This window comes from Pristiophorus japonicus, chromosome 4, assembly GCF_044704955.1.
Source record: "Pristiophorus japonicus isolate sPriJap1 chromosome 4, sPriJap1.hap1, whole genome shotgun sequence".
In the NCBI taxonomy this organism is placed as follows: domain Eukaryota; kingdom Metazoa; phylum Chordata; class Chondrichthyes; family Pristiophoridae; genus Pristiophorus; species Pristiophorus japonicus.
The window spans coordinates 33,760,193-33,786,284 of record NC_091980.1 but is presented as its reverse complement, the minus strand read 5'-3'; the positions used below and the strand labels follow the sequence as shown (position 1 = coordinate 33,786,284).

The 26,092-nt window shown below is 46.2% G+C and overlaps 2 protein-coding genes across 3 annotated transcripts in view; one reads left to right on the top strand and one right to left on the bottom strand.

Annotated features, from left to right (window-relative positions):
• Nucleotides 1-4,347: 4,347 nt before the first annotated feature.
• On the bottom strand, nt 4,348-14,248 carry nudcd2 (NudC domain containing 2). Its single transcript, XM_070878088.1, has 5 exons — nt 13,848-14,248; nt 11,365-11,555; nt 9,914-9,962; nt 9,526-9,677; nt 4,348-5,982 (listed from the first exon to the last, which is right to left on the bottom strand). Exons 1-5 carry the CDS (start codon nt 14,014-14,016, stop codon nt 5,899-5,901), a joined length of 645 nt encoding a protein of 214 aa, XP_070734189.1. The 5' UTR covers nt 14,017-14,248; the 3' UTR covers nt 4,348-5,898.
• The window catches only part of lars1b (leucyl-tRNA synthetase 1b), a 65,831-nt gene continuing 53,745 nt past the window's right edge, over nt 14,007-26,092 (top strand). The window contains exons 1-2 of one of the 2 annotated variants that reach the window (XM_070878085.1): nt 14,007-14,137; nt 24,682-24,803. In XM_070878085.1, coding sequence (XP_070734186.1) covers nt 14,132-14,137; nt 24,682-24,803 — 128 coding nt within the window. In that variant the 5' untranslated portion in view covers nt 14,007-14,131. Of the gene's footprint in view, nt 14,138-24,681; nt 24,804-26,092 lie in introns of those variants that run through there. The other variant, XM_070878086.1, reaches the window with a different exon arrangement.

Sequence of the window (26,092 nt, the reverse complement as noted above, 5' to 3'; positions counted from 1 at the left end):
CACCCGAGCTGATCAAGTGTGGTCAATGGTTCGATGCTGGGGATGTTGGCCTAGTCGAGGATGCTAATGTTGGTGCATCTGTCCTCCCAGGGGATTTGTAGGATCTTGTGGAGACATCGTTGGTGGTATTTCTCCAGGGACTTGAGGTGTCTACTGTACATGGTCCATGTTTATGAGCTTTACAGGAGGGCGGGTATTACTACAGCCCTGTAGACCATGAGCTTGGTGGCAGTTTTGAGGGCCTGGTCTTCACTCTTTTCCTCAGGCGGCCTCAGGCTGCACTGGAGGTGGTCTTGAGATCTCGTCGTCAATGCCTGCTGCTGTTGATAGGAGGCTCCCGAGTGGTCCACGTTGTCCAGGGCCGCGCCGTGGATCTTGATAACTGGGGTACAGTGCTGTGCGGTAAGGACAGGCTGGTGAGGACCTTTGTCTTGCTGATGTTTAGCGTAAGGCCCAAGCTTTCGTATGCCTCAGTAAATACGTCCTGGAGTTCAGCCTCTGCATGTGCACAGACGCAGGCATCGTCCGTGTACTGCAGCTCGATGACAGAGGATGGGGTGGTCTTGGACCTGGCGAACAGCTTCCCACTGGTTCTGTAGTTTAGTTCCACTCCAGCGGGGAGCTTATTGACTGTGAGGTGGAGCATGGCAGCGAGGAAGATTGAGAAGAGAGTTGGGGCGATGACGCAGACCTGTTTGACCCCGGTCCGGACGTGGATTGGGTCTGTAATGAATCCGTTGGTAAGGATCACGGCCTGCATGTCGTCGTGAAGCAGGCGGAGGATGGTAACGAACTTTTGGGGGCATCCGAAACGGAGGACGTTCCACAGACCCTCGTGGTTGATGGTGTCAATGGCCTTTGTAAGATCGAAGAAGGGCTGGTGCTGTTAATAGTCAATATATTCACTGAGGCATTTAACATCCGTAAGACAAAGGTCTTCCACCAGCCTGTCACCGCCGCACAGCACTGCCCTCCAATCATCAAGATTCACGGCGCAGCCCTCGACAATATGGACCATTTCCCATATCTTGGGAGCCTCTAATCAACAAAGGCAGACATTGATGCGGAGATTCAACATCGCCTCCAGTATGCCAGTGTAGCCTTCGGCCGTCTGAGGAAAAGAGTGTTTGAAGACCAGGCCCTCAAATCTACCACCAAGCTCATGGTCTACAGGGCTGTCGTAATACCCGCCCTCCTGTATGGATCTGAGGCATGGACGATGAGTAGAAGGCACCTCAAGTCGCTGGAGATATATCACCAACGATGTCTCCGCAAGATCCTGCAAATCTCCTGGGAGGACAGGCGGACCAACATTAGTGTCCTCGACCAGCCCAACATCCCCAGTATTGAAGCACTGACCACACTTGGTCAGCTTCACATAGTTCGCATGCCAGATACGAGATTTCCTAAGCAAATGCTTTATACGGAGTTCCTTCGTGGTAAACGAGCCAAAGGACACCCTCAAAGCCTCCCTGGTAAAGTGCGACATCACCACTGACACCTGGGAGACCCTGGCCGAAGACCGCCCGAGGTGGAGAAAGTGCATCCGAGAGGGCGTTGAGCTCTTCGAGTCAGAACACAAAGAGCGTGAAGAGGCCAAGCGCAGGCAGCGGAAGGAGCGCGCGGCAAACCAGCCCCACCGATCCCTTCCCTCGACGAATGTCTGTCCCACTTGTAACAGGGTCTGTAGTTCAGCCACCAAATAACTCACTCAGGGAGTGGAAGCAAGTCTTTCTCAATTCCGAGGGACTGCCTATGGTTCCCTGCATTTTTCCTGCCGCTGTCGCGCTGCAAAAATCATGTTTGCTGTGACCCGTAGGGGACAAAATCCGCACTGTGACACCGGGAGGAGCTCCTCGGCCACAGAGACAAGACGGTTGAGGAGGACTCGAGCGACAACTATCCCAGTGGCTGATAACAGGGAGATTCCTTTGTAGTTGCAGCGGTCGGACTTGTCCCCGTTGTTAAAGATGGTCACGATCACTGCATCTCAGATCTCCCGGCATGCTCTCCTCTCTCCAGATGAGAGAGATGAGGTCATGTATTCGCGCCAGTAGTGCCTCTCCACCATACTTCAGGGATTCCATACGCTCCCGAAGCCTTGTTGTTCTTAAGTTGTCTTATGGCTTTTTCTACCTCGTGCAGTGTTGGGCTTTTACTGAGGCGGTGGCAAGTAGTATGCTGTGGGATGGAGTAGAGAGCACTCGAGTCAAAGGCAGAGTCTCGATTGAAGAGATCTTCAACGTGCTCCTTCCAGCAGGCCCTGACTGCCTCGTGTGCAAAATGACTGCTGTTTTTCCTACATTACAACAGTGCGCGGCCCCCGGCCTGCGAGCACCATCAGAACAGGCTGGGGAGCGTAAGGAGCGGCATGGAGGCGTAGCCCAGCAGTCTGTGCGACCGCCAGCCTGTGAGCACCATCGGGGCAGGCCGGGGAGCGAAAGGAGCAGCGTGGTGGCATACCACTCCAGGGAGCAGCACGTTCTGCAACGGGAGAGCAACGGCAGTGAAAAGAGACGGTCCAGGTCGGTGATTGGAGCGTATGCAGGTACAGCAGGAGCGGCGAGATTGTAGAGGGACGTGATCGGAGCCCAGGAGAGGTGCGAGTTCGGGGCCCAGAAAAGGCGAGGGCCAGCTCACACTGCGATATGTGTGCGCACTAGGTCCGTGCAGCAGAACTGGTCTCCAGTCGTCTTGGTTAATCCTTGCTACTGGACCAAGACCTAGCTCTGTCAAGCCTGTGTGGTGGCTGGTGTGCAACGGTCACCACACATTAAAAAAATCCAAGCACAGGCATCTTCCGCCCTTCAAGATTTAGATCGGACCTGGAATTTTAGGTCCATCATTGAAACACCTGTGAACTTTTTGACGTGGAAGCAAGTCATCCTCGATTTGAGGGACTGTCTATGATGATGACGACGACGACGACGACGACGATGATGACGACGTGACTGCACCTTTTTTTTTTTAAAAAGTACATAATTGACTCGAAATAACTTTGAGACATTCCAAGATCATGAAAGGCGCTATATAAATGCAATTTTTAATCTTCTTGTCGGAAGATGTGTGAATTTCAGAAGTCCTGAATCAATCAATCAAAAAGCCACAGTTCTCTGACTAACTGTTCATCTTATATGTTACAATAAACTTGGGCATGAGGAGGTGTGAACTTGATACTGGCTTTAACACACAAGCATTGCAAAAACGTCAATCTGAGCACTAAATTAAGAGCCAAGCATTAATCCTACTGCTTCAGAGTTCTTTTTTGATATTGCATTATTTTTTGCACTCAGGATCTTAGGGATACCATTCCGGATTTAAGGGACTAGCGTCAGCATTCGGGACTTGTCAGGTATAGCATTAGATACAGAACAAGGCTTGTTTCACTGCGCTAACATGCCCGAACCGCAACTGTACTACACTTGTGTGCTTTTTCACATTTCCCAAATCAGCCATTCTCTGGGCTCTGCGAAATTGCCTATTACTACTGAATTACAAACAGTTTTCTGTTGTATGCAAATTTCCACAAGGAACTAGATTGTGGCTGCCCAAACCTACTTTGCATAGAGTTACAGCCAGCAGACAAAAAAAGTTTAATTTCATTCATCTGGGTTGGACTTGAACCCAGGTCCCAGAGGTGAAAGGCCAATTGTCTCAAAGTAATTCCGTTTGTCTTATTTGTAGTTGTTAAAGGCTGTCCTCTAACCTCCAGTGTCTATTGTAGCCAGTTTTCCAAGTATAAATTATACCAGGGTGGGGGCGGCAGCACTAAGTTAAAGAAAGACTTGCATTCCATTCATAAAGTGCCTCCGGACATCCCAAGCGCTTTACAGCAAATGAAGTACTTTTGAATTGTTGTCACTGTTGGTAATGTAGGAAATGCAGCAGAAAAATTGCACACCACAAACAGCAATGTGATAATGACCAAATAATCTGTTTTTGTTATATTGATTAAAGGATAAATATTGGCCAGGACACTGGGGAAAACATCCCTGCTCAACTTCAAAATAGTGTCATGGGATTTTTTACATCCACCCGAGAGCAGACGGGACCTCGGTTTAACATCTCAGCAGAAAGACAGACATTGATCCTTTTACTGTATCAGGACAGGAGTTTCAAATGGGCACTTGAAGCTTTTACTTTGTGAAAAAACAAAATGAAAAACCTATCCCATATTTCTGCAGGAACAGTAAACAGAAGGAACAGGAATCCTACTTGGATGGAAATCTGCAATACTACCAAATGGAATTCTACACCTCACAACATGGTGTGGCACTGTGCACACGTGAACTATTTAAATATATAAAAAAAAATTAAGACAATAAAATATAACACCAGACTATACAATTTTTTTCAAATTTCTTCAGATGAGAATTTAATGTTAAAAAAATATATTTTAGCGAATTCCTGTCATGCAGCCTGAAGATCAGTTTTCAGACACAAAAGCTGAATACTGTGGCTGCTGGAAATCTGAACTAAAAACAGAAAATGCTGGAATTACTGAGCAGGTCAGGCAGCATCTGTGGAGAGAAAAAGAGTGTTAACGTTTCAGGTTGATTATTTTCCTCAGAAGTGGAAAAAGCTGGATTCTAACTTTATCCAGTTCTGATGAAAGGTCACCTACCTGAAACGTGAACTGTTTCTCTCTCCACTTCTTAATTTCAGATTTCCAGACAACTGTTCAGATAAATCCAATCCACAACAAATAAAAATATTGTTCCAAAAACGTCTCAATATTAATTCTGGTATATGCTTCCACATAACAAATACCAGAACGAAGAAACCAACTTTAATATATGAATTCTAGTGCAGAATTTTATCTTTAAAGTAGTAAAATGCACTTTAAAGTTCATATATCTGTGGCCCAGTATTTGCTGGAGCAGGGCATCTTGCGGTTCCAATTATTTTGTGTTACAATTTGCCGGAAATACGAATCAGTTATGGGGCACGACGTCAACCGTGGTGTACTATGGGACCAACTGTTTATCTCCTTAATAAAATTTAGGGATAGTGAAAGAAACAGACACTTCCAGTGGGGGTGTCGCTCTGGCTGGCTGCCTCTCTACCGCAGCTGTATCCGTGAGCGGCTGGCCCTGGAGAAAAAGCATGTGGTAACCCTGGTAACGTGAGGCCTTCTCCGACCGGTGGGCACAGCAGGGACTGGACTGCATTGTCGACAATATTCCTCATTTAAAAAAAAATGATTTGATTGTTTATTGTTTATGTCCGTCCAAAAAAGGGATGCGATTATTAAATTATTTTTATTTGGCCTGATCTCCAATTAAAAAAAACAGAAACAGAGTGAGCAATGGAGAAGGAACTAGGGTGAATTGAGTCAAATGAGAGAGATAAATAAAGATTGGATTGAGAGAGAAAAAGAGACAGAAAGGAAAAGAGAATTTTAAAAACATTTTGTATTTAAAAAACCTCTAGGGACAATTTACTACCTGCAGGAGTGAGACTCCAGTTTCAATTGTTCTCTTTCTGTGCCTCCGAGGTTGAATGTCTTGTCAGGAGCATTAAGCACCCCGGGTTCTTGCGATGTGAAATAGCAGCCCTAACTTTCTGTGGCGCATTTCATTCATATTTACGGTGCAAATCCAGCAATTTTTGACACTCATGGGGAGGTTGATCGCGAGATCCCATTTTTATGAGTCTAATGGAGGTGCACAACTCGTCCAACAATTTATGGCGATTCGCAACTCATGGTGTATATCTTCCTCGCCACATACTGCTGAGTTATTTCCGCACTAATAACTGTGTGCCTCGTGAACGTGCCCTTATTTTCCAAGATATTTCTGGACCATTAAGTCCTTCAGGGGCTTCAACAGCCTGTCTTCTGCACTGGTATCCTGTAGGAACAACTCAGTCACCACTTCTCATGTCTTGGAGTCTTCTTCACTTTCTCAAATTTGAGAAATCTGGACCTCCGCCACTATAGTTTCCAGAAATGTCAGCCCCACTGAAGTCAAAGCCAGGGTTCTGTGTAGGAAGAAAGTGAGTTGCCGATTGTGGTGATTCAATTTACAGTTTAACAAGAATAGTCTTCAGTTTTTATTGTGATCTGCAGAAACATTTTATATCGTCAAAATGAAAAAGGTTCAGCCAGCTGGAGAATTCCAGTCCCCAGCAGAGATAAAGAATTTCTTAGCGTTGAGGGGGTGGTTGGATGGGTTGGGGGGAGGCAGGGGTGGGGTGAGAGGGCAAGAGCTTGAAGGTAAAGCAGCATATCAGTCTTGTAACCACTTTCATTGTTTGTTTTGCTATACTGTTGCCTCAAATCTCATTCCTCTCTGTCAATATCAAAATGCACTTCATACCTTTTCTAGAATTAAATACTTTCAGCTCAAGTTCAAGTTAGGGTAATTAATTTTTGCTTGGTCGATATCCCCAAGATCTCCTACTGCTTGTTCTTTGTATGCATGCCTCAAAAGATTCCAACGCCACACATCATCTCCAAAGTACCTTATTTTGTATCTCAAAGATTTACCCCCCCCCACGTCTCTGGAATTCCACATCTACAGCCACCCGCATGTCTCTGCCTCTAACTCCCCCACTCAGTGTCAGCTTAACCTCCCTGTCTCTCACTCTGCCAACCTCAAATATTGCCTGTTTTGTTAAGGCAACTGTAACTTCTCCCCTTTTCCACCTTCTCTACACTCTGACTGGGTGTGAGGGGCAGTCAAGTGATCAACTTTGACGTCTTAGTCTCTGAAGTAATCTTGCTCCCCAGCAAAAGCAGGTTCCACCCATGCTAATTTTTATCCCCTCTCCATGAGACTAAGAAAAATGACAGAGATTACATAGCATACAGAGAAGACGATAAAGGGAAAATACCACATCTTCCTCTGGTATCTCATTCAAGTGGCCATTCTTCACTCTCACTGTTAGCAGGCTATTGACCATAAAGAACAATACAGCTGAGCCTGACCCTGTCCTCATCCAATGTGTGTATGTGTGTTCTGCCAGTAAAGATTGCTAGTTTGTGATCAGGAACAGCAACATCAGTTGACTTTAATCTCCCTGACTCAGGTACATGAAATCTAATTGCAATGCCCTGGATGAGGTGACCAAACCCATGACCTTCCAACCTGGCTAAGGTGATTGAAGTTTAGACCTTCCTGCACCCTACAGTTCAGCTACTCACTGGATAAATTTATTGAGCTGTTGAAGGAGCCTAGAATGGTTGGCCTTGTAGAGAATTTACCAGGTTGGGAATCATGGGTGCAAATCCATATAACTGGAGGTCTCTCACACTATATCATTTGCATTGTCAGTATATAAGAACAAAAGAAATAGGAGGAGTAGTAGAACCATACGTTCCCTCGAACCTGCTCTGCCATTTAATAAGATCATGGCTGATCTGATCATGGACTCAGCTCCACTTCCCCGCCCGCTCCTTATAACCCCTTATCTTTAAGAAACTGACTATTTCTGTCTTAAATGTATTCAATGTCCCAGCTTCCACAGCTCTCTGAGGCAGCGAATTCCACAGATTAACAACCCTCAGAGAAGAAATTTTTCCTCATCTCTGTTTTAAATGGGCGGCCCCTTATTCTTAGATCATGCCCTCTAGTTCTAGCCTCCCCCTTCAGTGGAACCATCCTCTCTGCATCCACCTCATCAAGCCCCCTCATAATCTTATACGTTTCGATAAGATCACCTCTCATTCTTCTGAATTCCAATGAGTAGAGGCCCAACCTACTCAACCTTTCCTCATGTCAACCCCCTCATCCCCTGAATCAACCTAGTGAACCTTCTCTGAACTGCCTCCAAAGCAAGTATATCCTTTCGTAAATATGGAAACCAAAACTGCATGCAATATTCCAGGTGTGGCCTCACCAATACCTTATATAGCTGTAGCAAGACTTCCCTGCTTTTATACTCCATCCCCTTTGCAATAAAGGCCAAGATACCATTGGCCTTCCTGATCACTTGCATACTATCCTTTTGTTTCTTGCACAAGTACCTCCAGGTCTCGCTGTACTGCGGCACTTTGCAATCTTTCTCCATTTAAATAATAACTTGCTCTTTGATTTTTTTTCTGCCAAACTGCATGACCTCATACTTTCCGACATTATACTCCATCTGCCAAACTTTTGCCTGTCTACGTCCTTCTGCAGATTTTTTGTGTCCTCCTCACACATTGCTTTTCCTCCCATCTTTGTACCGTCAGCAAACATGGCAATCTTACACTCAGTCCCTTCTTCCAAGTCATTTATGTAGATTGTAAATAGATCAGCACTGATCCCTGCGGCACCCCACTAGTTACTGGTTGCCAACCAGAGAATGAACCATTTATCCCGACTCTCTGTTTTCTGTTAGTTAGCCAATCCTCTATCCATGCTAATATATTACCCCCAACCCCGCAAACTTTTATCTTGTGCAGTAACCTTTTATGTGGCACCATGTCAAATGTCTTCTGGAAGTCCAAATACACCACATCCACTGGTTCCCCTTTATCCACCCTGTTTGTTACATCCTCAAAGAATTCCAGTAAATTTGTCAAACATGACTTCCCCCTCATAAATCCATGCTGACTCTGCCCGAGCGAATTTTGCTTTTCCAAATGTCCTGCTACTGCTTCTTTAATAACCAACCACAGATGTCAGGCTATCTGGTCTATAGTTTCCTGCTTTTTGTCAACCTTTTTTAAATATGGGCGTTACATTTGCAGTTTTCCAATCCGCTGGGACCTCCTCAGAATCCAGGGGATTTTGGTAAATTACAACCAATGCATCCACATCACACAAGGTATTTATTTTTCCATATTATATTATTAGTTCTCCCTGTGTTATTCACCATCTCTGCTGAAGACGACAACTAGGCATGCTTCCAGCAGACCTCTACCACTACCACGCTATCACCTCACTATAAAAGTGTACGAAAGACCATATGAAATATACTGCAGGCGAAGCGGATAAAGTGCTTGGTGGCGATCAGGAACTTACCATATGGGGAATATGGCCACTACTTCACCTAGCACACAGCTTTCCTGTATATATTTTACAAGTTATTAGCCAAAAACACTTTTGTAAAAAAAAAACCACTAGGGTTTACGAAGGAAAATGGAGGCAGCAGTTGGTTAAGTGCATTTTCAGCAGGGTCACAACTTCAGCCACCCCAGCAATTTCAATTTATAGTATTTTCATCTCTTAGTGCCGCACCTTATTCCCAAAAAAGAAATGATTATTTCCACTCATTGGTGCAACTCCAGAAAATAGCAGAAGTCAAAATCATGCTGCACAGATCACCAGGACATGTTGACAGAAACAATGGGCGTGATCAGTAAAATTTAAAAAATCACAAAACAGTTTGTCTGATATCACAGCCAGTTAAAGCTGCAGGCATTCATAATTGTATTCTCCGGGGCAAGTTTTTTGGCTATCAGAAGTTTTGTAGTTATTATATTGGGATACCAACTTGTCTGCTTTACATCATCTTCTCGTTAGATTGCTTAGATCCTGGAAAACAGAACAGGTCCAGGTTGTAATCTGCTTTATTTTACAGGGTGCCATTACTCACCTCCCTTTGGAACCTCTCCAGTGTGAGTTTCTTCTGCATCTCATCTTGCACCAAGGGGTCAGCATGAAACTGTCCTTCCAGTAATGAGGACCAGCAGTTCCCAGCTTCTCGATTCATTTTCATCAGTACAATACACACCTGTTTCTTATCCTCTGACAGAAAGCGTAGGTTTTGTTGGAGGTGGAAGAATAGAACAACAGTTGAAATATATATTTTTAATTTCCCTAATTCTTTTGACCTTTAAAAATATTTTGTCTAATATCAGAGTGGTGGGATAGCACATGTTCTCATCCTGAAACACTAAAAGACAAAAAAAACCCCAAAGGTGGCATAAAGAAAAACATATTTGTTCATGAAGGTAACATTTTAGTTCAGGGTTGCTGCCTACCTAATGTCCAGGTTCCTTCATCAGTGATAGTTGAATCATAGAGTTTACCCTGAAAATTAAGTGAGATTCACGTAACAATCGTATGCTGCACACAAATCAAGATGTGATTTACTAAAATTACCAAGTTCTTAATCTTTAATTCCACATATAGTGTCATATTAGCTCAACAATGGTAGTTTTGCTCAAGTCAGAAAGTGTGGGTTCAAGCCCCAATCTGAGACTTGAACACATAATCTCCCACTTCAATGCAGTATTAAGGGAGTGTTGCATTGTCAGAGGTGCCATCTTTCAGTGATAACACTTCAAAAATAATTAACTGGTTGTGGAGCACTTTGGGATGTTCCAAGGACATGAAACGCACTATATAAATGCAAGTTTGTTTTTCTCGCTTTTCATGTGTGTATGTAGAAATCTACAGTTTACATGCAAGTACAGTATTCATCTATGTAGTGTGTTTATTTAAACTGTCAGTTTCTTTATAAGGATTACACAATAAATTGTAGGACACTGAGAAATGTACAGGAACAGAGGGACCTTGGAGTGCATGTCCACAGTTTCCTGAAGGTAGCGGGATAGGTAGATAAGGTGGTTAAGCTGTACAGAATACTTGCCTTTATTAGCAGAGGCATAGAATACAAGAGCAGGGAGGTTATGCTTGAACTGTATAAAATACTAGTTAGGTCACAGCTAGAGTAGTGCCTGCAGTTCTGGTCAACACATTACAAGAAAGGTGTGATTGCACTAGAGAGGGTACAGAGGAGATTTACGAGTATGTTGCCTGGACTGGAGAATTTTAGCTATGAGGAAAGATTGGATAGGCTGGGATTGTTTTCTTTGGAACAAAGGAGGGGAGACCTCATTGAGGTCTATAAAATTATGAGGGGCCTGGATAGAGTGGATAGGAACGACCTATTTCCCTTAGAGAGGGGTCAACAACCAGGGGGCATAGATTTCAAGTATTTGGGAGGGGATTTGAGGGGAATGTTTTTCACCCAGGGGGTGGTGGGGATCTGGAACTCACTGCCTGAAAGGGTGGTAGAGGAAGAAACCCTCACAACATTTAAAAAGTACTTGGATATGCACTTTGTAAGTGCCATAACCTACAAGGCTACAGACCAAGAGCTGGAAAGTGGGATTAAGCAGGTTATATTGGATTGGCTGTGCTGCAAACATAGATAAAGGTTTCTATTTCAGTACAGGTATTTCAATAGTCTTCTTGTCCTGTTTAAAATTTCAGTTCGCCCAATCTAAAGCCATGCAGATGACAACCTTTCGGACAGATCTCCAAATTATTAGGGAGCTCTTATGACAAATTTATCATAAACATGAGATTACAAATCCATTTAAACAGATGCAAGTGTGTTAATATTACATATTTGATTTTCATTTCTAAATTACGATACCAAAATGAATTTGGAAGGAAAGAAACGAGAGTTGAGGGATCTGTTTACCTTCAGTATGTCTTTCCCCTTGACAGATAATGCTATGTCTTTACTCCCCAGGTTACATTTGATTTCTTTTGCAGATGTTCCAAGTGGGACATTGACATCAATGTAAACTTCTTCCATAGTTTGATACCATTTGCCCCAAGGGGTCTTACAGGGCACGATCCCACTTCTTTCATCAAAATGAACTGACATGACTTAAAAAGTAAAAATGCATTAAAAAGCTTTTATTATTAGTAAAGATATAATTAGACAAACTGCAACAAATAATGGTCAGTCATTGTAATAGCACAATATTAAGAAAACTGTCTCTAACCTTTAAAATAGCTGAGTCTCTTACAAAAAATTGGACTAGTTCATCATCACCATAGGCAGTCCCTCGAAGTGAGGATGACTTGCTTCCACACCAAAAAGGGATGAGTTCACAGGTGTTTCAATGAAGGATCTAATATTCCAGATCTCAAACGACATCTTGAACAGTGGAAGATGCCCGTGCTTGGATTTTTTTTTATAAACGTGTGGTAGTCGTTGCACACCAGCCACCACACGGGCTTGACAGAGCTAGGTCTTGGTCCAGTGGTAAGGATTACGCAAGACTAACTGGAGACCAGCTCTGCTGCACAGACCGAACGCGCACACATATCGCAGTGTGGGCTGGCCCGTGCTGCCCCTGGGCCCTCGCCTCTTCTGGGCCTCAGATTCACGCCTCTCCTGCGCCCCGGTCACTTCCTTCACCCCTCCTGCTGTGCCTGCCCGCACTGCAATCAGCGACCTGACTTCGCAGCAGTCACCCTCCTGCAGCAGCACGCGCTGCTCCCTGCAATGGCATGGTCCCGCACGCTGCTCCCTCCAATGGCCCCGACATTAAACACATTTACAACATTGTGATCATTTCTTTACCAGTTTTTTCACTACATAAATTAGTCATCATTATATTATTCTGTTATACTGAACTGTCATTCCATTACCCTCTGGTCCATCCAGCCTTTCCCACACAATTGAGATACCTTATGTATCACAATGGGGGGAATATTGCAGTAGGAGGCTTCCTTCGTACGAATGCCCCCGACCCGAAAAAAAATCTACGAAAGTACCTGGTGGTTCCGGAGGAACGTAGAGGTGCCAGTCGGAGGCCTAGATTCACTGCGCAACGCATGTGAAAATGCCTTTCAGGTACTTACATACATGGAAGGACATGGGCCTGGACCACCAATCATTATGCAGTATTCTCATTGATAAAAATGGAAGCTTTTTGTACAGACTCCTATTACTATCAATGAGAAAAAACCCTAAAACACCGAAACACAGCATAATAAATAAATAAAACACCTCACATATTTAAAATTAACTGAAATTAAATGTAATTAAATGTTTTAGAAAAAAAAATATTTTTTAGATTTTATTTTACAAAGGTGTTAAAAAGAAAACTTCTCTTAATGGTAAGGGTTTTTAATATAAAAATATGTGTGTTTAAATTTAATTTTTATATGCTTTAAAACTCTTATGCTGGTAAAAGTAAACTATGCGCCTGCTTTTACCAGGCGTAAAAGTTTGAAGGACATTCGCTGGGCATGAAATGGGCAAATAGCCTAATCTTTCCCATGCGAATGTCCTTCTCCCGGGGATGCGGAGTATCCGCCAAGAGAAATCGCGACAGATCAGAAAAGCCCGGTTTTCGGTGCATGCGCATCACACCCCCAAAAACGGCTTTTGCGAGGCCTCACTAGTTCCGTGCGCACTTTGTCATCACCATAGGCAGTCCCTCAGAATCGAGGAAGACTTTCTTCCACTCTTAGAATGAGTCCTTAGATGGCTGAACAGTCCAATGCGAGAGCCACAGTCCCTGCCACAAATGGTACAGAAAGTCGTTGAGTGTAAGAGAGGGTGGGACAGGTTTGCCGCACGTTCCTTCCGCAACCTGCACTTGTCTTCCTATGCACTCGCCGACAAGTCTCTTTGTATGGACCCGCCGAGGCCGGAATTTTCAGCCCAATATATACACTCCCCACCCCACCCCACCCAAAACCATGTGATCTCTTGGGAGAGACAAAAGGCCAGAGAAACTCCTCTCCGACCGGCAATCAAAACTCGTCCAGGAGATCACTCTGGCCCCGAATTCCCTGCAGTGCCTAACTTTTGTAATTCATTTCTAGTATTCAATATTAAACTACTGAATTCCAAAATCTGGTTTAAAAAATTCCATCCTTAAATTCATTTCCGAATAATACATTCAAAAGCCTTACAATGCTCTTTGGGTCTATATTTGAAATACTCTTTCAGGTTTGGTCCTCTCCCCCTTATTAAATTGAGCAGAAGTGGGAATCGTTTTATGAAACCTTACAGACACACCCCTCTATCTCTCTCTCTTCGAACAAACACCTTCCAGGAAAGCTCCGGCTAATATCGACAACAACAAGATATTGTTGTTGCTAATATCTAGTAACAGTCGCTACTGTAAATTATTTAACTCTGAGATGAAAGCACCTTACCAGCGAGCTGGGCCTGGAGGGTGAGCAGGGGCGAGGCGGCGAACTGCTCGCGTTGTGTTCTGGGAGTTGTAGTCCCCATACGTGACCCCGGCCAAGCAGCGACGGAGAGTTCCCCCACAAAAAAACTACACCTCCCAACATGCAGTGCTGTGGCACCGCGCAGGCGCATTTGACACCGCTGCCTCGCTGGGAGCTGGCGTTTTGCGGAGGGACGCTCGGTCAGAAGAAACTTCCAGCAACTTGCGGGTGGGAAAATCAGGTAGCCGGTACACGGGCACGGCAAAATGACGGTGAGTTTAAGCGCTTTTACCCTTGCAGTTCGTTGCCTTTCCGAGCGCCGCCGTGCCCTGAGTTAATGCGCGATCTTGTGGCGAGGGCCTGAGCATGAGGGAGCTCGGCGGGCGACATGTTGCAGCGAGAGGCCCCGGGCACACGCTGCGGTGTGTCATCATCATCATCATCATCATCATAGGCGGCCCTCGTATTGAGGGTGACTTGCTTCCACGCCAAAAAGGGATGAGTTCACAGGTGTTTCAGTGAAGGACCTGGGAGGACAGACGTTCCAACGTCAGTGTTCTCGCTCAGGTCAACATCCTCAGCAGCGAAGCACTGACCACACTCGACCAGCTCTGTTGGGCGGGCCACATCGTCCGCATGCCCGACACGAGACTCCCAAAGCAAGCACTCTACTCGGAACTCCTATACGGCAAGTGAGCCCCAGGTGGGCAAAGGAACGGTTCAAGGATACCCTCAAAGTCTCCTTGAGAGCGTGCGACATCTCCACTGGAAATCCCTGGCCCAAGACTGTCCAAAATGGAGGAAGAGCATCCGCGAGGGCGCTGAGCTCCTCGAGTCTCGTCGCCGAGAGCATGCAGAAATCAAGCGCAGACAGCGGAAGGAGCGTGTGGCAAACCAGGCTCCCCACCCACCCTTTCCTTCAATCACTGTCTGCCCCATCTGTGACAGAGATTAATTCCTGCATTGGACTGTAACTTGAGAACTCACGTTGAGTGGAAGCAAGTCTTCCTCAATTCTGAGAGACTGCCTCTGATGATGATGACGACAATATTCCAGGCCCCAAACTACATGTTGAAGGGTGGAAGATGCCTGTGTGTGGATTTTTTTAACGTGTGGTGGCCGTTGCACACCAGCCATCACACGGGCTTGATCGAGCTAGGTCTTGGTCCAGTGGCAAGGGTTAACCAAGACGACTGGAGACCAGCTCTGCTGCACGGACCTAGTGCGTGCACATATCGCAGTGTGGGCTGGCCCGTGCTGCCCCAGGGTCCACGCCTCTCCTGGGCCCCGAACTCACACCTCTCCTGGACCCTATTCACGTCGCTCCGCGATCTTTTGTCTCTCCTCCACCCCGACCTCGCCTCTTCTTCGCCCCGACCTCGCCGCTCCTGATGGAGCGCGGGCCGGTCCAATCAGTGACCTGGATTTTGGTGATGTCCAATCTAGTCACCCTCTTCACAGCCGACGCTCTCCTGCACCAGCACACGCTGTACCTTGAAGTGGTATGCTCCATGCTGCTCCTCCTTTAAGGCCCTAACCTGCTGCTGATGGTCCTCGCGGGTCGGGACTGTCGCTCTGCGCCAACAGCTACAGTGGAGGTAAAAGTCCCATTCACAGCCTGTGGGGAAGGTACTGACATGTCGCCAGAGGTGACTTCTCCTGGGGCTGGTCTCTCATCTCGGCTGTGCGATTGCCAAGACTTGTTGGATACAATAATTCCCAACACAAGAATAAGCAAGAGTTCAAATTACCCCGAGGCTGCTGTGCATCATAAGAACTTAGGAGCTTGAGCCTGCTCCACCATTCAGCAAGATCACGGCTGATCTTCGACACTCAATTCTACTTTCCTGCCCGATCCCTATTGTAAAGTCCTTACACAATACCACAAATCCACACAAGGCACATTCTATGGACAAGATCACTCCATGACCTGAACCTTTATTCACAGGACCAAGAAGTGATGACCCTACGTTGGACCTCCCTTTTATATACCTGGATGACCAGGTGAGGAGTGTCTCCCACAAGTTCACCCCCTGTGGTCAAGGTGTGCATTTCTTACATATATACAGTATTGCAGTGTTGTTACATAAAGGTTACATACATGACATCACCCCCCCCCCCCAACATCTTATTGGGATCATAGGTTAAGTCTCTCGGGTGGTCTGCGATCTCTCGTGGAGCGCCGCAGTTGGGGCTCTGGTTGTTGAGCCTTGGTATGCGTGTCTGTCACCTGTGGTGATTCCGGCCTGTCCGGGCTGACCGCAGGGACTGTGCATGCTGCTGAATGTTCTTGTTGCTCGTTCACTGGCAGTGGTGTGAATACCATCTCATGATCTTCCTCAGTGTCCATGCTGAACCTTTTTTTTTACTTGATCCAGATGCTTGCAGCATATCTGCTCATTGTTAAGTTTAACCACTATGACCCTATTTCCCTCTTTGTCTATTACAGTACCCTCAAGCCATTTGGGCCCCAAAGCGTGATTGAGAACAAATACGGGCTCATCAATTTCTATACATCTCCCCTTTGAATTTCGGTGATGGTACTCGTTTTGGGATTGGCGCTTGCCCTCAACAATGTCAGACAGGGCTGGATGAATGAGGGACAGCTGAGTTTTGAGTGTTCGTTTCATGAGTAGCTCCGCGGGCAGGACCCCCATGAGTGAGTGCGGTCGGGACCTATAGGCCAGCAGGAGGCATGATGGGCGGCATTGAAGGGAAGGTCCTTGAATCCGGAGCATGTCTTGTTTTATGATTTGGACCGCATGTTCCGCTTGGCCATTGGAGGCCGGCTTGAACGGTGCTGTCCTGACATGGTTAATGCCATTACCCGACATGAACTCCCGGAATTCGTAGCTTGTGAAACATGGGCCATTATCGCTAACAAGGATGTCCGGCAAGCCGTGGGTCGCAAAGACCGCGGGCAGACTCTCCACGGTGGTGGATGTCGTGCACGAATTCAAAATGATGCACTTGATCCATTTCGAGTACGCATCAACCACAACGAGAAACATTTTTCCCATGAACGGGCCCGCGTAGTCTATGTGAATACGTGACCATGGCCTGGTGGGCCAGGGCCACGGGCTGAGCGGGTCCTCCCTGGGGGCATTACCTAGCTGGGCACACGTCGTGCACCTGCGAACACAGTGTTCCAGGTCTGAATCAATTCCCGGCCACCACACATGTGACCGGGCAATGGCCTTCATCAGCAAGGTGCCTGGGTGCTCGCTGTGGAGTTCCCTGATGAATGCTTCCCTGCCCCTCTGGGGCATGACTACCCGGCTACCCCATAGTAGGCAGTTGGCTTGGATGGAGAGCTCATCCATCCGTCTGTGAAACGGTCTGACCTCCTCAGGGCATGCTCCGTGTGCAGGCGTCCAATCCCCAGTCAGGACACATTTCTTAATCCGGGATAGGAGGGGATCTCTATTGGTCCAGATTTTGATCTGGTGGGCTGTGATGGGGGAGCCTGCGCTGTCAAAGGCATCAACAGCCATGACCATCTCAGCGCTTTGCTCCGCTGCCCCCTCAGTGGTGGCCAGTGGAAGCCTGCTGAGCGCGTCAGTGCAGTTTTCGGGGCCGGTGCCGGATGGTGTAGTCATACGCAGCGAGCGTGAGAGCCCATCGCTGTATGCGAGCTGACGCTTTGGCATTGACAGCCTTGCTGTCTGACAGCAGGGATGTTAACGGCTTGTGGTCCGTTTCTAATTCGAACCTCCTGCCAAAAAAGTACTGATGCCTCTTTTTCACCCCATAGGCACATGAGAGTGCTTCCTTCTCAACCATCCCACATCCCTGTTCAGCTTGAGAGAGCGACCTGGAGGCATAAGCCACAGGTTGTAGTTGGCCCTCCGCGTTACCCTGCTGCAACACGCACCCAACCCCATAGAACGATGCATCACATGTCAGAACCAATTTCTTACGGAGGTCGTACAGGGTCAACAACAACTTTGAAGAAAGTAGGTTCCGCACCCGATTGAAAGCCCGTTCCTGACAGTCCCCCCAAAACCAATCGCAACCCTTATGCAGGAGCACATGTAGTGGCTCCAACAATGTGCTTAAGTTCGGCAGAAAGTTCCCGAAATAATTCAAGAGTCCCAGAAATGAATGCAACTCTGATGTGTTGCAGGGCCTGGTTGCTCGTCGAATCGCCTCTGTTTTGGATTCGGTGGGCCGAATCCCGTCTGTAGCAACCCTCCTGCCCAGAAACTCGACCTCGAGAGCCAAAATCACACACTTAGACTTCTTGAGTCGCAGGCCTACCCGGTCCAGTCGGCGTAGCACCTCCTCCAGGTTGTGGAGGTGTTCCTTGGTGTCACGACCGGTGATGAGGATGTCATCCTGAAATACGATTGTTCCGGGAATGGATTGGAGCAGGCTTTCCATGTTTCTTTGAAAAATTGCGGCCACTAATCGAATGCCAAACGGACACCTGTTGTAAACAAACAGTCCCTTGTGTGTGGTGATGGCGGTCAGTAGTTTAGATTCGTCGGCCAGTTCTTGGGTCATGTCGGCTGAAGCGAGGTTCAACTTGGTGAACAGCTTGCCGCCTGCCAGCGTAGCAAAAAGGTCTTCCGCTCTCGGGAACGGGTATTGGTCTTGTAGGGACACCCGGTTGATAGTGGCTTTGTAGTCGCCACAGATCCTGACCGAGCCATCCGCTTTTAGGACGGGAACAATGGGGCTCGCCCAGTCGCTGAATTCAACGGGCGAGATGATGCCCTCTCTCAGCAACCGGTCCAACTCGCTCTCACTTTTCTCCTGCATCACATACGGCACAGCTCTGGCTTTGTGGTGCACTGGTCTGGCGTCCGGGGTGATGCGTATCACTACTTTGGTACCTTTGAACGTCCCGACGCCAGGTTGAAATCGTGACTCAAATTGCTGTAGGACCTGTGAGCATGAACTTCGCTCCACAGATGACATGGCTTGCACATCCCCCCCCATTTCCAGTTCATCTCCGCTAACCAGCTCCTCCCCAACAATGCGGGACCATTGCCCGGGACAATCCAGAGTGGCAGCCGATTCACTGATCCATTGTGTGTGACTGCCAACCTTGCACTGCCTAGCACTGGATGATTTCTTTGGTGTACGTCCGTAATTGCGTCTCAATGCGTTCTAGTTTGGGTCTGCTGGCTTTGAGTGGCCACAGCTTTTCGAATTATTGAACACTCATGAGTGACTGGCCCCCGTGTCCAGCTCCATGCGTACAGGGATGCCGTTTAATAGGACTTTCATCATCATAGGTGGCGCTTTGGTATATGAGCTGTGAATGTTTGCCACGTGAACCCGCTGAACTTCAGCGTCCATTGATTTGCCCCAAGCGTCATCCTGCCTCGCAGACCCCTCATCTGGTCCATCCGCCTCGTATATTAGCCTGGTTACAGGCTTTCTACACATTCTGGCTAAATAGCCACTGAGGTTACAATTTCTGCAGACGAACTGTTGAAACCTGCAAGTCCTGGCAGCATGTCTGCCCCCACACCTCCAGCATGAACTGAGATTCCCATTGTTGTGAACAAAAGAGCTGTTACAAGGCATTCCTCGCTGATTGTCCCTTTCACTGCTCTTGAGCACCCTATTAATGGGTGTCAATGGCCCCATCCCGGGCCGCATTGTCCACGGGGGGGGGGGGGGGCGCGTAAATGTCCGTTCAGCCTGCCATTGTCTCTGTTGGAGACTTACTCTTGGGTCTATTGCTGCCTGGGGTGTGTCGAACTGCCCTTGCCTGCCTGCGGGGCTCTGTGTCGCGTTTATGATATTGACTCCCTGATCCATCGCCATGTTAGAGGCAGAATTGCGCGCGTATATTATCTTGGTTTCCTCCTCCCCCGCCATAAAAGTCTGAGCCATCAACGCCGCCGCTTCCAAGGTCAAGTCCTTGGTCTCAATTAGCTTTCTGAAAATCGCAGCATGACCGATGTCCTCAATAAAGAAATCCCTTAGCATCTCCCCCCTGCAGGCGTCTGTGAACTTTAGAGGCTGGCCAAGCGCCGGAGATCCGCAACGAAATCCGGTATGCTCTGTCCATCCCGACGTTAGTGGGTATAGAATCTGTGTCGGGCCATGTGTACGCTGCTCGCCGGTTTGCGGTGCTCACCGATTAGTTTGCTGAGCTCTTCAAAGGTTTTGTCCGCCAGCTTCTCGGGTGCTAGCAGGTCTTTTATGAGCGCGTAAGTCTTAGGTCCACAGCTGGTCAGCAGATGAGCCCTTCGCTTGTCGGCCACTGCATCTCCCAGCCAGTCCTTCGTGACAAAACTCTGCTGGAGCCTCGCAATGAAATTGTCCCAGTCCTCACCAACACAGTACTATTCATCTGTGCTGCCGGTGGCCATTCTCATGGGTCGTCGATTCCCGTTTCTCGTCGCCAATGTAAAGTCCTTACATGATACCACAAATCCACACGAGGCACATTCTATGGACAAGGTCACTCCATGACCTGAACCTTTATTCACAGGACCAAGAAGTGATGACCTTGCGTGGGACCTCTCTTTTATATACCTGGATGACCAGGTGAGGAGTGTCTCCCACAAGTTCACCCCCTGTGGTCAAGGTGTGCATTTCTTACGTATATACAGTATTGCAGTGTTGTTACATAAAGGTTACATACATGACACCTATAATCCCTTGATTCCCTTCGAGTCAAAAAATCTGTCTATCTCAGCCTTGAATATACTCAACAACTGAGTATCCATAGCATTTTGTGTCAGCTGTGGTTCAATGGGTAGCACATTTGCCTCTGAGTCAGAAGGTTATGGGTTCGAGTCCCACTCCAGTGACTTGAGCACGTAAATCTGGGCTGACATTCCAGTGCAGTGCTGAGGGAGTGCTGCACTGTTGGAGGTGCTATCTTGAGGTAGATCGGCCATGATCTTATTGAATGGCGGAGCAGGCTCGTGGGGATGAATGGCCTACACCTGCTCCTGTTTCTTATATTCTTGTGTCTTTCGGATGAGATGTTAAACCAAGGCCCCGTCAGCTCTCTCAGGTGGATGTAAAAGATTCCATGGTAATATTTTGAAGAACAAGGAAATCATTCCTCGTGTCCTGGCTAATATTTATCTCTTAATCAACATCATTAAAACAGATTATCTGGTCATTATCACATTGATGTTTGTGGGAGCTTGCTGTGTGCAAATTAGCTGCCATGTTTCCTACATTACAATGATTCACTCCAAAAGTACTTCATTGGCAGAACAGCACTTTGAGACATCCAGTGGTTGTGAAAGGCGCTATATCAATCCAAGTCTGTCTTTCGTTCATCCTTCTTTATCCTTAGACTATGCTGCCTAGTTCTAGACTCTCCAGCCAGGGGAAACAACTTCTCAGCATCTATCCTGCCAACCCCCTTCAGAATGTTGTATGTTTCAATTAGATCACCTCTCTCCTAAACTCCACAGAATATAGACCCAATCTCTCCTCATAGGACAACCCGCTCATCCCAGGGATCAATCTAGTGATCTCCCACTAACCAACTCAACAGTGCAATGAACAGAGCCCTGACTCAATTATTCCCATTTCTATATAAAATAAAGGAAATATGTGCTTTATCGTTTTCGCTGTCGTTTGTCATCTCTGCTTGGTTGGTAACACCATCAGCTTGAGCCACAAAATTGTCAGGTCAAGCAATAGTCCAGGGCTTAAGTATGTACTGAGAATTTTAGCTTTGAAGAAAGATTGGATAGGCTGGGTTTGCTTTCTTTGGAACAGAGGAGGCTGAGGGGAGATTTAATGTGTATAAAAATGATGAGGGACCGAGACAGAATGGATAAGAAGCACCTATTTCCCCTAGCAGAGAGGTCAATAACCAGGGGCATATATTTAAAGTAATTGGTAGAATTAGAGGGGAATTGAGCAGAACCTTTCATCCAGAGGGTGGCAGGGGTCTGGAACTCAATGCTGGTGGTAGATGCAGAAACCCTTTTTGCATTTAAAAAGTATTTGGATGTGCACTTGAAGTGCTGTACCCTACAAGGCTACAGACCAAGAGCTGGAAAGTGGAATATGGCTGGACAGCTCTTTTTCAGCCGGCACAGATACAATGGACTGAAGGCCTTCTGTGCTGTATGATTTTATGATGCTCCAGGTTGATACTTCAGTGTAGTACTGATGGAGTCTTGCACTTGTGCTGATTTTTGGAGAGATGCTACACAGTTTAACAGTAAAGATCCAATGGCACTATTTATAGAATAGTCGGAAGCATTCTTGACATCCTGGCCAACATTCCTCTTCACCACCATCCAAAGTAGATTAATAGGTCATTTAGCACATTGTCATTTGTGGGACCTTATTGTGTCCCGATGGCTGTGATGTTTGCCTACACTTTAAACTAATTCATTGTATGTGATGCATTTTGTGACATTTGTGTTGTGCAATGCAAATTCTTTCTCTTTCAAAATATAGCAGCACTTTTCTGCATATTGCACCTCCTTATTGCTAAAGCACACTTACGTACACTGAATCCTATTGTTATCACTCCAGGTCTTTGCTTTATCCAGGCATTGTAGAGCACACATTTTTAGGTTTTAGTTCATAACTGATTTCATCTGGAAGTAAGAATTAAAAAGTTTCCATTGTATCTGATTGTTATATATAACATTTGTTAACTTATGGGTTCTTTGTTTAGCCTTGCTCACAAAAATGCCATCACTTCAAAATCTAATGAGCTGGACTTGCTGAAAGTGAACTTGATCAGATTGTTATGATAATCGTCAACAAATAAAGACTTTTTATCTAGTGTTTTACCTTATTGCAGATGTTTCATTATGCAACACATACAATTCATTACTTTGAAATGGAATAACTGATATGTAGGTAAACATTGACAAATTAAATGTTAATGTGCCACTGTTGAATGTGTCTTATCTTAGTTTAGTATTGACCATATCACTCTGGAATAATTCTGCAGCAGGCCTTGCGAAAGAGCTGTGATAATGGGTTGGAAAGAGAGAATAGAAAGAGAAAGTTGGGCCGAATGGCCTGTTTCTGTGCTGTATCCTATGTAAAGTGGCAAGAATAAGATGGGGAGAGAGAGAGACAAAATAAATCTATGAACGCACACTGCTGCATCTGCCAAGGGAATTAGCTCCAAGGTAGTTCTAGATTGTGAAATGTTATCCCTTGCAGAAATGTAAATGAAAGAAAGAGCTTGCATTTAGATGGTGCTTTTCACAACCTCGGGACATCCCAAAGCTCTTCACACCAACAAAGTACTTTTGAAGTATGACCATGTAGGTTAACGCAGCAGCCAATTTGCATACAGCAAAGTCCTACAAACACCAACAGGGAGAGAATTTTTCAACTAACCTGTTACTGGTATTGGTTTAGAGATAAATGTGACCAGGACACCATGTAGATAGGTGAACCCACACCTTCCTCTTATCACTCTAGTTCCAGAATCCGACCTGAACCCGTCTGGGTGGGATAAAAATGGTCAAGGCTCACAACTCAGTATTCTTTTAACTGTTTATTCATCATAGGCAATCCCTCGGAGTCGAGGATGACTTGCTTCCACATTAAAAATGAGTTCTCAGATGACTGATGAGCCCGATGCGGGAACTACAGTCTCTGTCGCAGGTTGGATACGCGATGGTTGAAAGGACGTTTGTTGAAGTGCTTGGGTTATCATGCGATCCTTCCGCCATTTGCGCTTGGTCTCCGCTTGCTCCTGGTGAAGAGACTCGAGGTGTTATTATCCTACGGATAGCAAACATCACTGCACTGTTCTCTTTAACTTCAAACATCACTCACCCTGGCGATCATTCAGAGGAGCATGTTTCCATATGTGCAGTTAATCAAATCTGCCTGCAGTTGCCTTGCAAGTTGCTGAGCTTTGTCCCAAAACACATATTTTTATAATACAAAGATCCTGCCTGTGACAATGAATGATACAATACCCCCTTTGTTGGTACCTTCTGATCACCTCCCCATCCTGGGTCAGTGAATTAGTCCATTATCACACAAGGAAATGTCCTCATCCTGTTTGATGTTCAACCATTATCACGCAAAGTGTTTTGATGGGGAGTTTTGGGTCTATCACCATGGCAAATGGGTTTTTCACTCCTGCAACAAGGTTGACATTAGTATTTCAAAAGGGTAAGGTGACCACTCCAGACTTGGTGGGCCGTGGTCATCACCTGTCCTGTCTTGTCAACAGCCTCACCATGGGAGGTCAATCGACAGGTAGTCCTTTAGATTTAAACAAAAACATGTCATTGTGTGATCTAATCACTACTTTCTTAGCTAGCGTATTCATAAAGTCAATCAATCGTGTCTGTGTCTCTGAATAATCTCCTGCATTTTGTTCTGCTGACAGCTTGCTTTAAAAGTTCATATGTGGCTGGTCAATTTACAAAACTGCCTTTACAGTACAGCCTGTTAATGTTAACCCTTTAACTGTTGGCTTACTTTAAGTTAAATGTGTTCTTCCTGCAGGCCTGACTACAACCAGGAAAACCTCCTTGCTCCTCTTCGTATAGTGCCATGGGATCTTTTGCATCCACCTGACCAGGCTGATGGGGCCTTGGTTTAAAGTCTCATACAAAAGATGGTACCTTCAACAGTGTAGCACTCTCTCGGTACTGCAATGAAGTGTCAGCCTGGATTATATGCTGAAGTTTCTGGAGTGGGTCTTGAACCCAAAACCTTCTAATTCAGAGATGACATTGCTACCAGTGAACCAAGGCTGATACTATCTAACTCGGTTATTCACTGAATGAGGGCTGTCAGACCATGGACAAGGCAATGGGAAATCTGTTGTATATTGACAATGTGGAAAGTTACTAACTTTTAATATCCTTTTCAATTTTCATCTCTGCAGGAACGGAAGGGAACAGCTAAGGTTGATTATCTGAAGAGGATTGAAAAGGACATCCAGAAAAAATGGGATGAAAATAAGTTGTTTGAGATTGATGCTGTCGGGTCAGGGAGTGCAGAGAGTAGGTAAGCTAATGCTGATTTAGGTAGGTTGCTTACATAAGAGGTAGGAGCAGGAGTAGGCCATTTGGCCCCTCGAGCCTGCTCCGCCATTCAATAAGATCATGGCTGATCTGATCTTGACCTCAACTCCACTTCCTCGCCAGCTCCCCATAACCCTTGACTGCCTTATCGTTCATAAATGTCTATCTCCACCTTAAATACATTCAGTGACCCAGCCTCCACAGCTCTCTGGGGTAGAGAATTCCAAAGATTCACGACCCTCCTGAGAAGAAATTCCGTCTCATTTCCGTTTTAAATGGGCGACCCCTTATTCTGAAATTATGCCCCCCTCGTTCTAGATCCCCCCACGAGGGGAAACATCCTCTCTGCATCTACCCTGTCAAACCTCCTTAGATCTTATACGTTTCAATTAAATCACCTCTCATTCTTCTAAACTCCAATGAGTATAGGCCCAATCTGGTCAACCTTTCTTCATCTGACAACCCCTTCATCTCCGGAATCAACCTCGTGAACCTTCTCTGAACCGCCTCCAGTGCAAGTATATCCTTCCTTTAAATAAGGAGACCAAAACTGTGCGCAGTACTCCCAGTGTGGTCTTACCAATGCTCTGTACAGTTGTAGCAGGCCTTCCCTATTTTTATACTCCATCCCCCTTGCAATAAAGGCCAACATTCCATTTGCCTTCTCAATTACTTGCTATGCTTGCATGCTAATCTTTTATGTTTCATGTACAAGGGCCCCCCGATCCCTCTGTACCACCGCATTTTGTAATCTCTCCACATTTAAATAATAATTAGCTTTTTCATTGCCTGTACTAGTCATGTCTGGATGAAGCCACTCAGCTTTTTGATTTTTGATCGAGACACATTTTTGAAAAAGTGTTGGCAAGTATATTCAATACAGATCACATCATCAATGCCTCATTAAAACTCATGGGGTCCGAACTTGGTGGCCTTACTGCTCACTGTCGCTGAGTTATTTTTCGGCGGTCTCCCCATGGTGACAGATTCCTCCAGGCCTCCCACCGGTGGGAGGGGAGGACCGCTGGGAACCACCCGCTGATGGCCGCTAGCGCGCAAGTCGCGTAAATGACCTCCCGCCCGTCGAACTGGCTGATTCCTCCGGGAGGAAGTCGGCGGCAGCAGGGGGAAATGACTGCTGCGTGGACACAGATCTAACCCTGAGGTAAGTAAGAAGACCTGCAAAAAAAAGGCTAGTGAACTTTTTCTTTCAGCGATTTATGTGGATGGGGTCCCCTGAAGGTTTTCCATTGTTCTTTAAAATTTTTAATT

Excerpts from the sequence above, each read along its gene's own strand:
- nudcd2 (XM_070878088.1), bottom strand. The coding sequence starts at position 14,016 with ATGCGCCTGCGCGGTGCCACAGCACTGCATGTTGGGAGGTGTAGTTTT. Across the intron at positions 11,556-13,847 it reads CCTCCAGGCCCAGCTCGCTG|TCATGTCAGTTCATTTTGAT; the intron begins GTAAGGTGCTTT and ends TTACTTTTTAAG. Across the intron at positions 5,983-9,525 it reads TGGAGAGGTTCCAAAGGGAG|AACCCTGGCTTTGACTTCAG; the intron begins GTGAGTAATGGC and ends CTTCCTACACAG.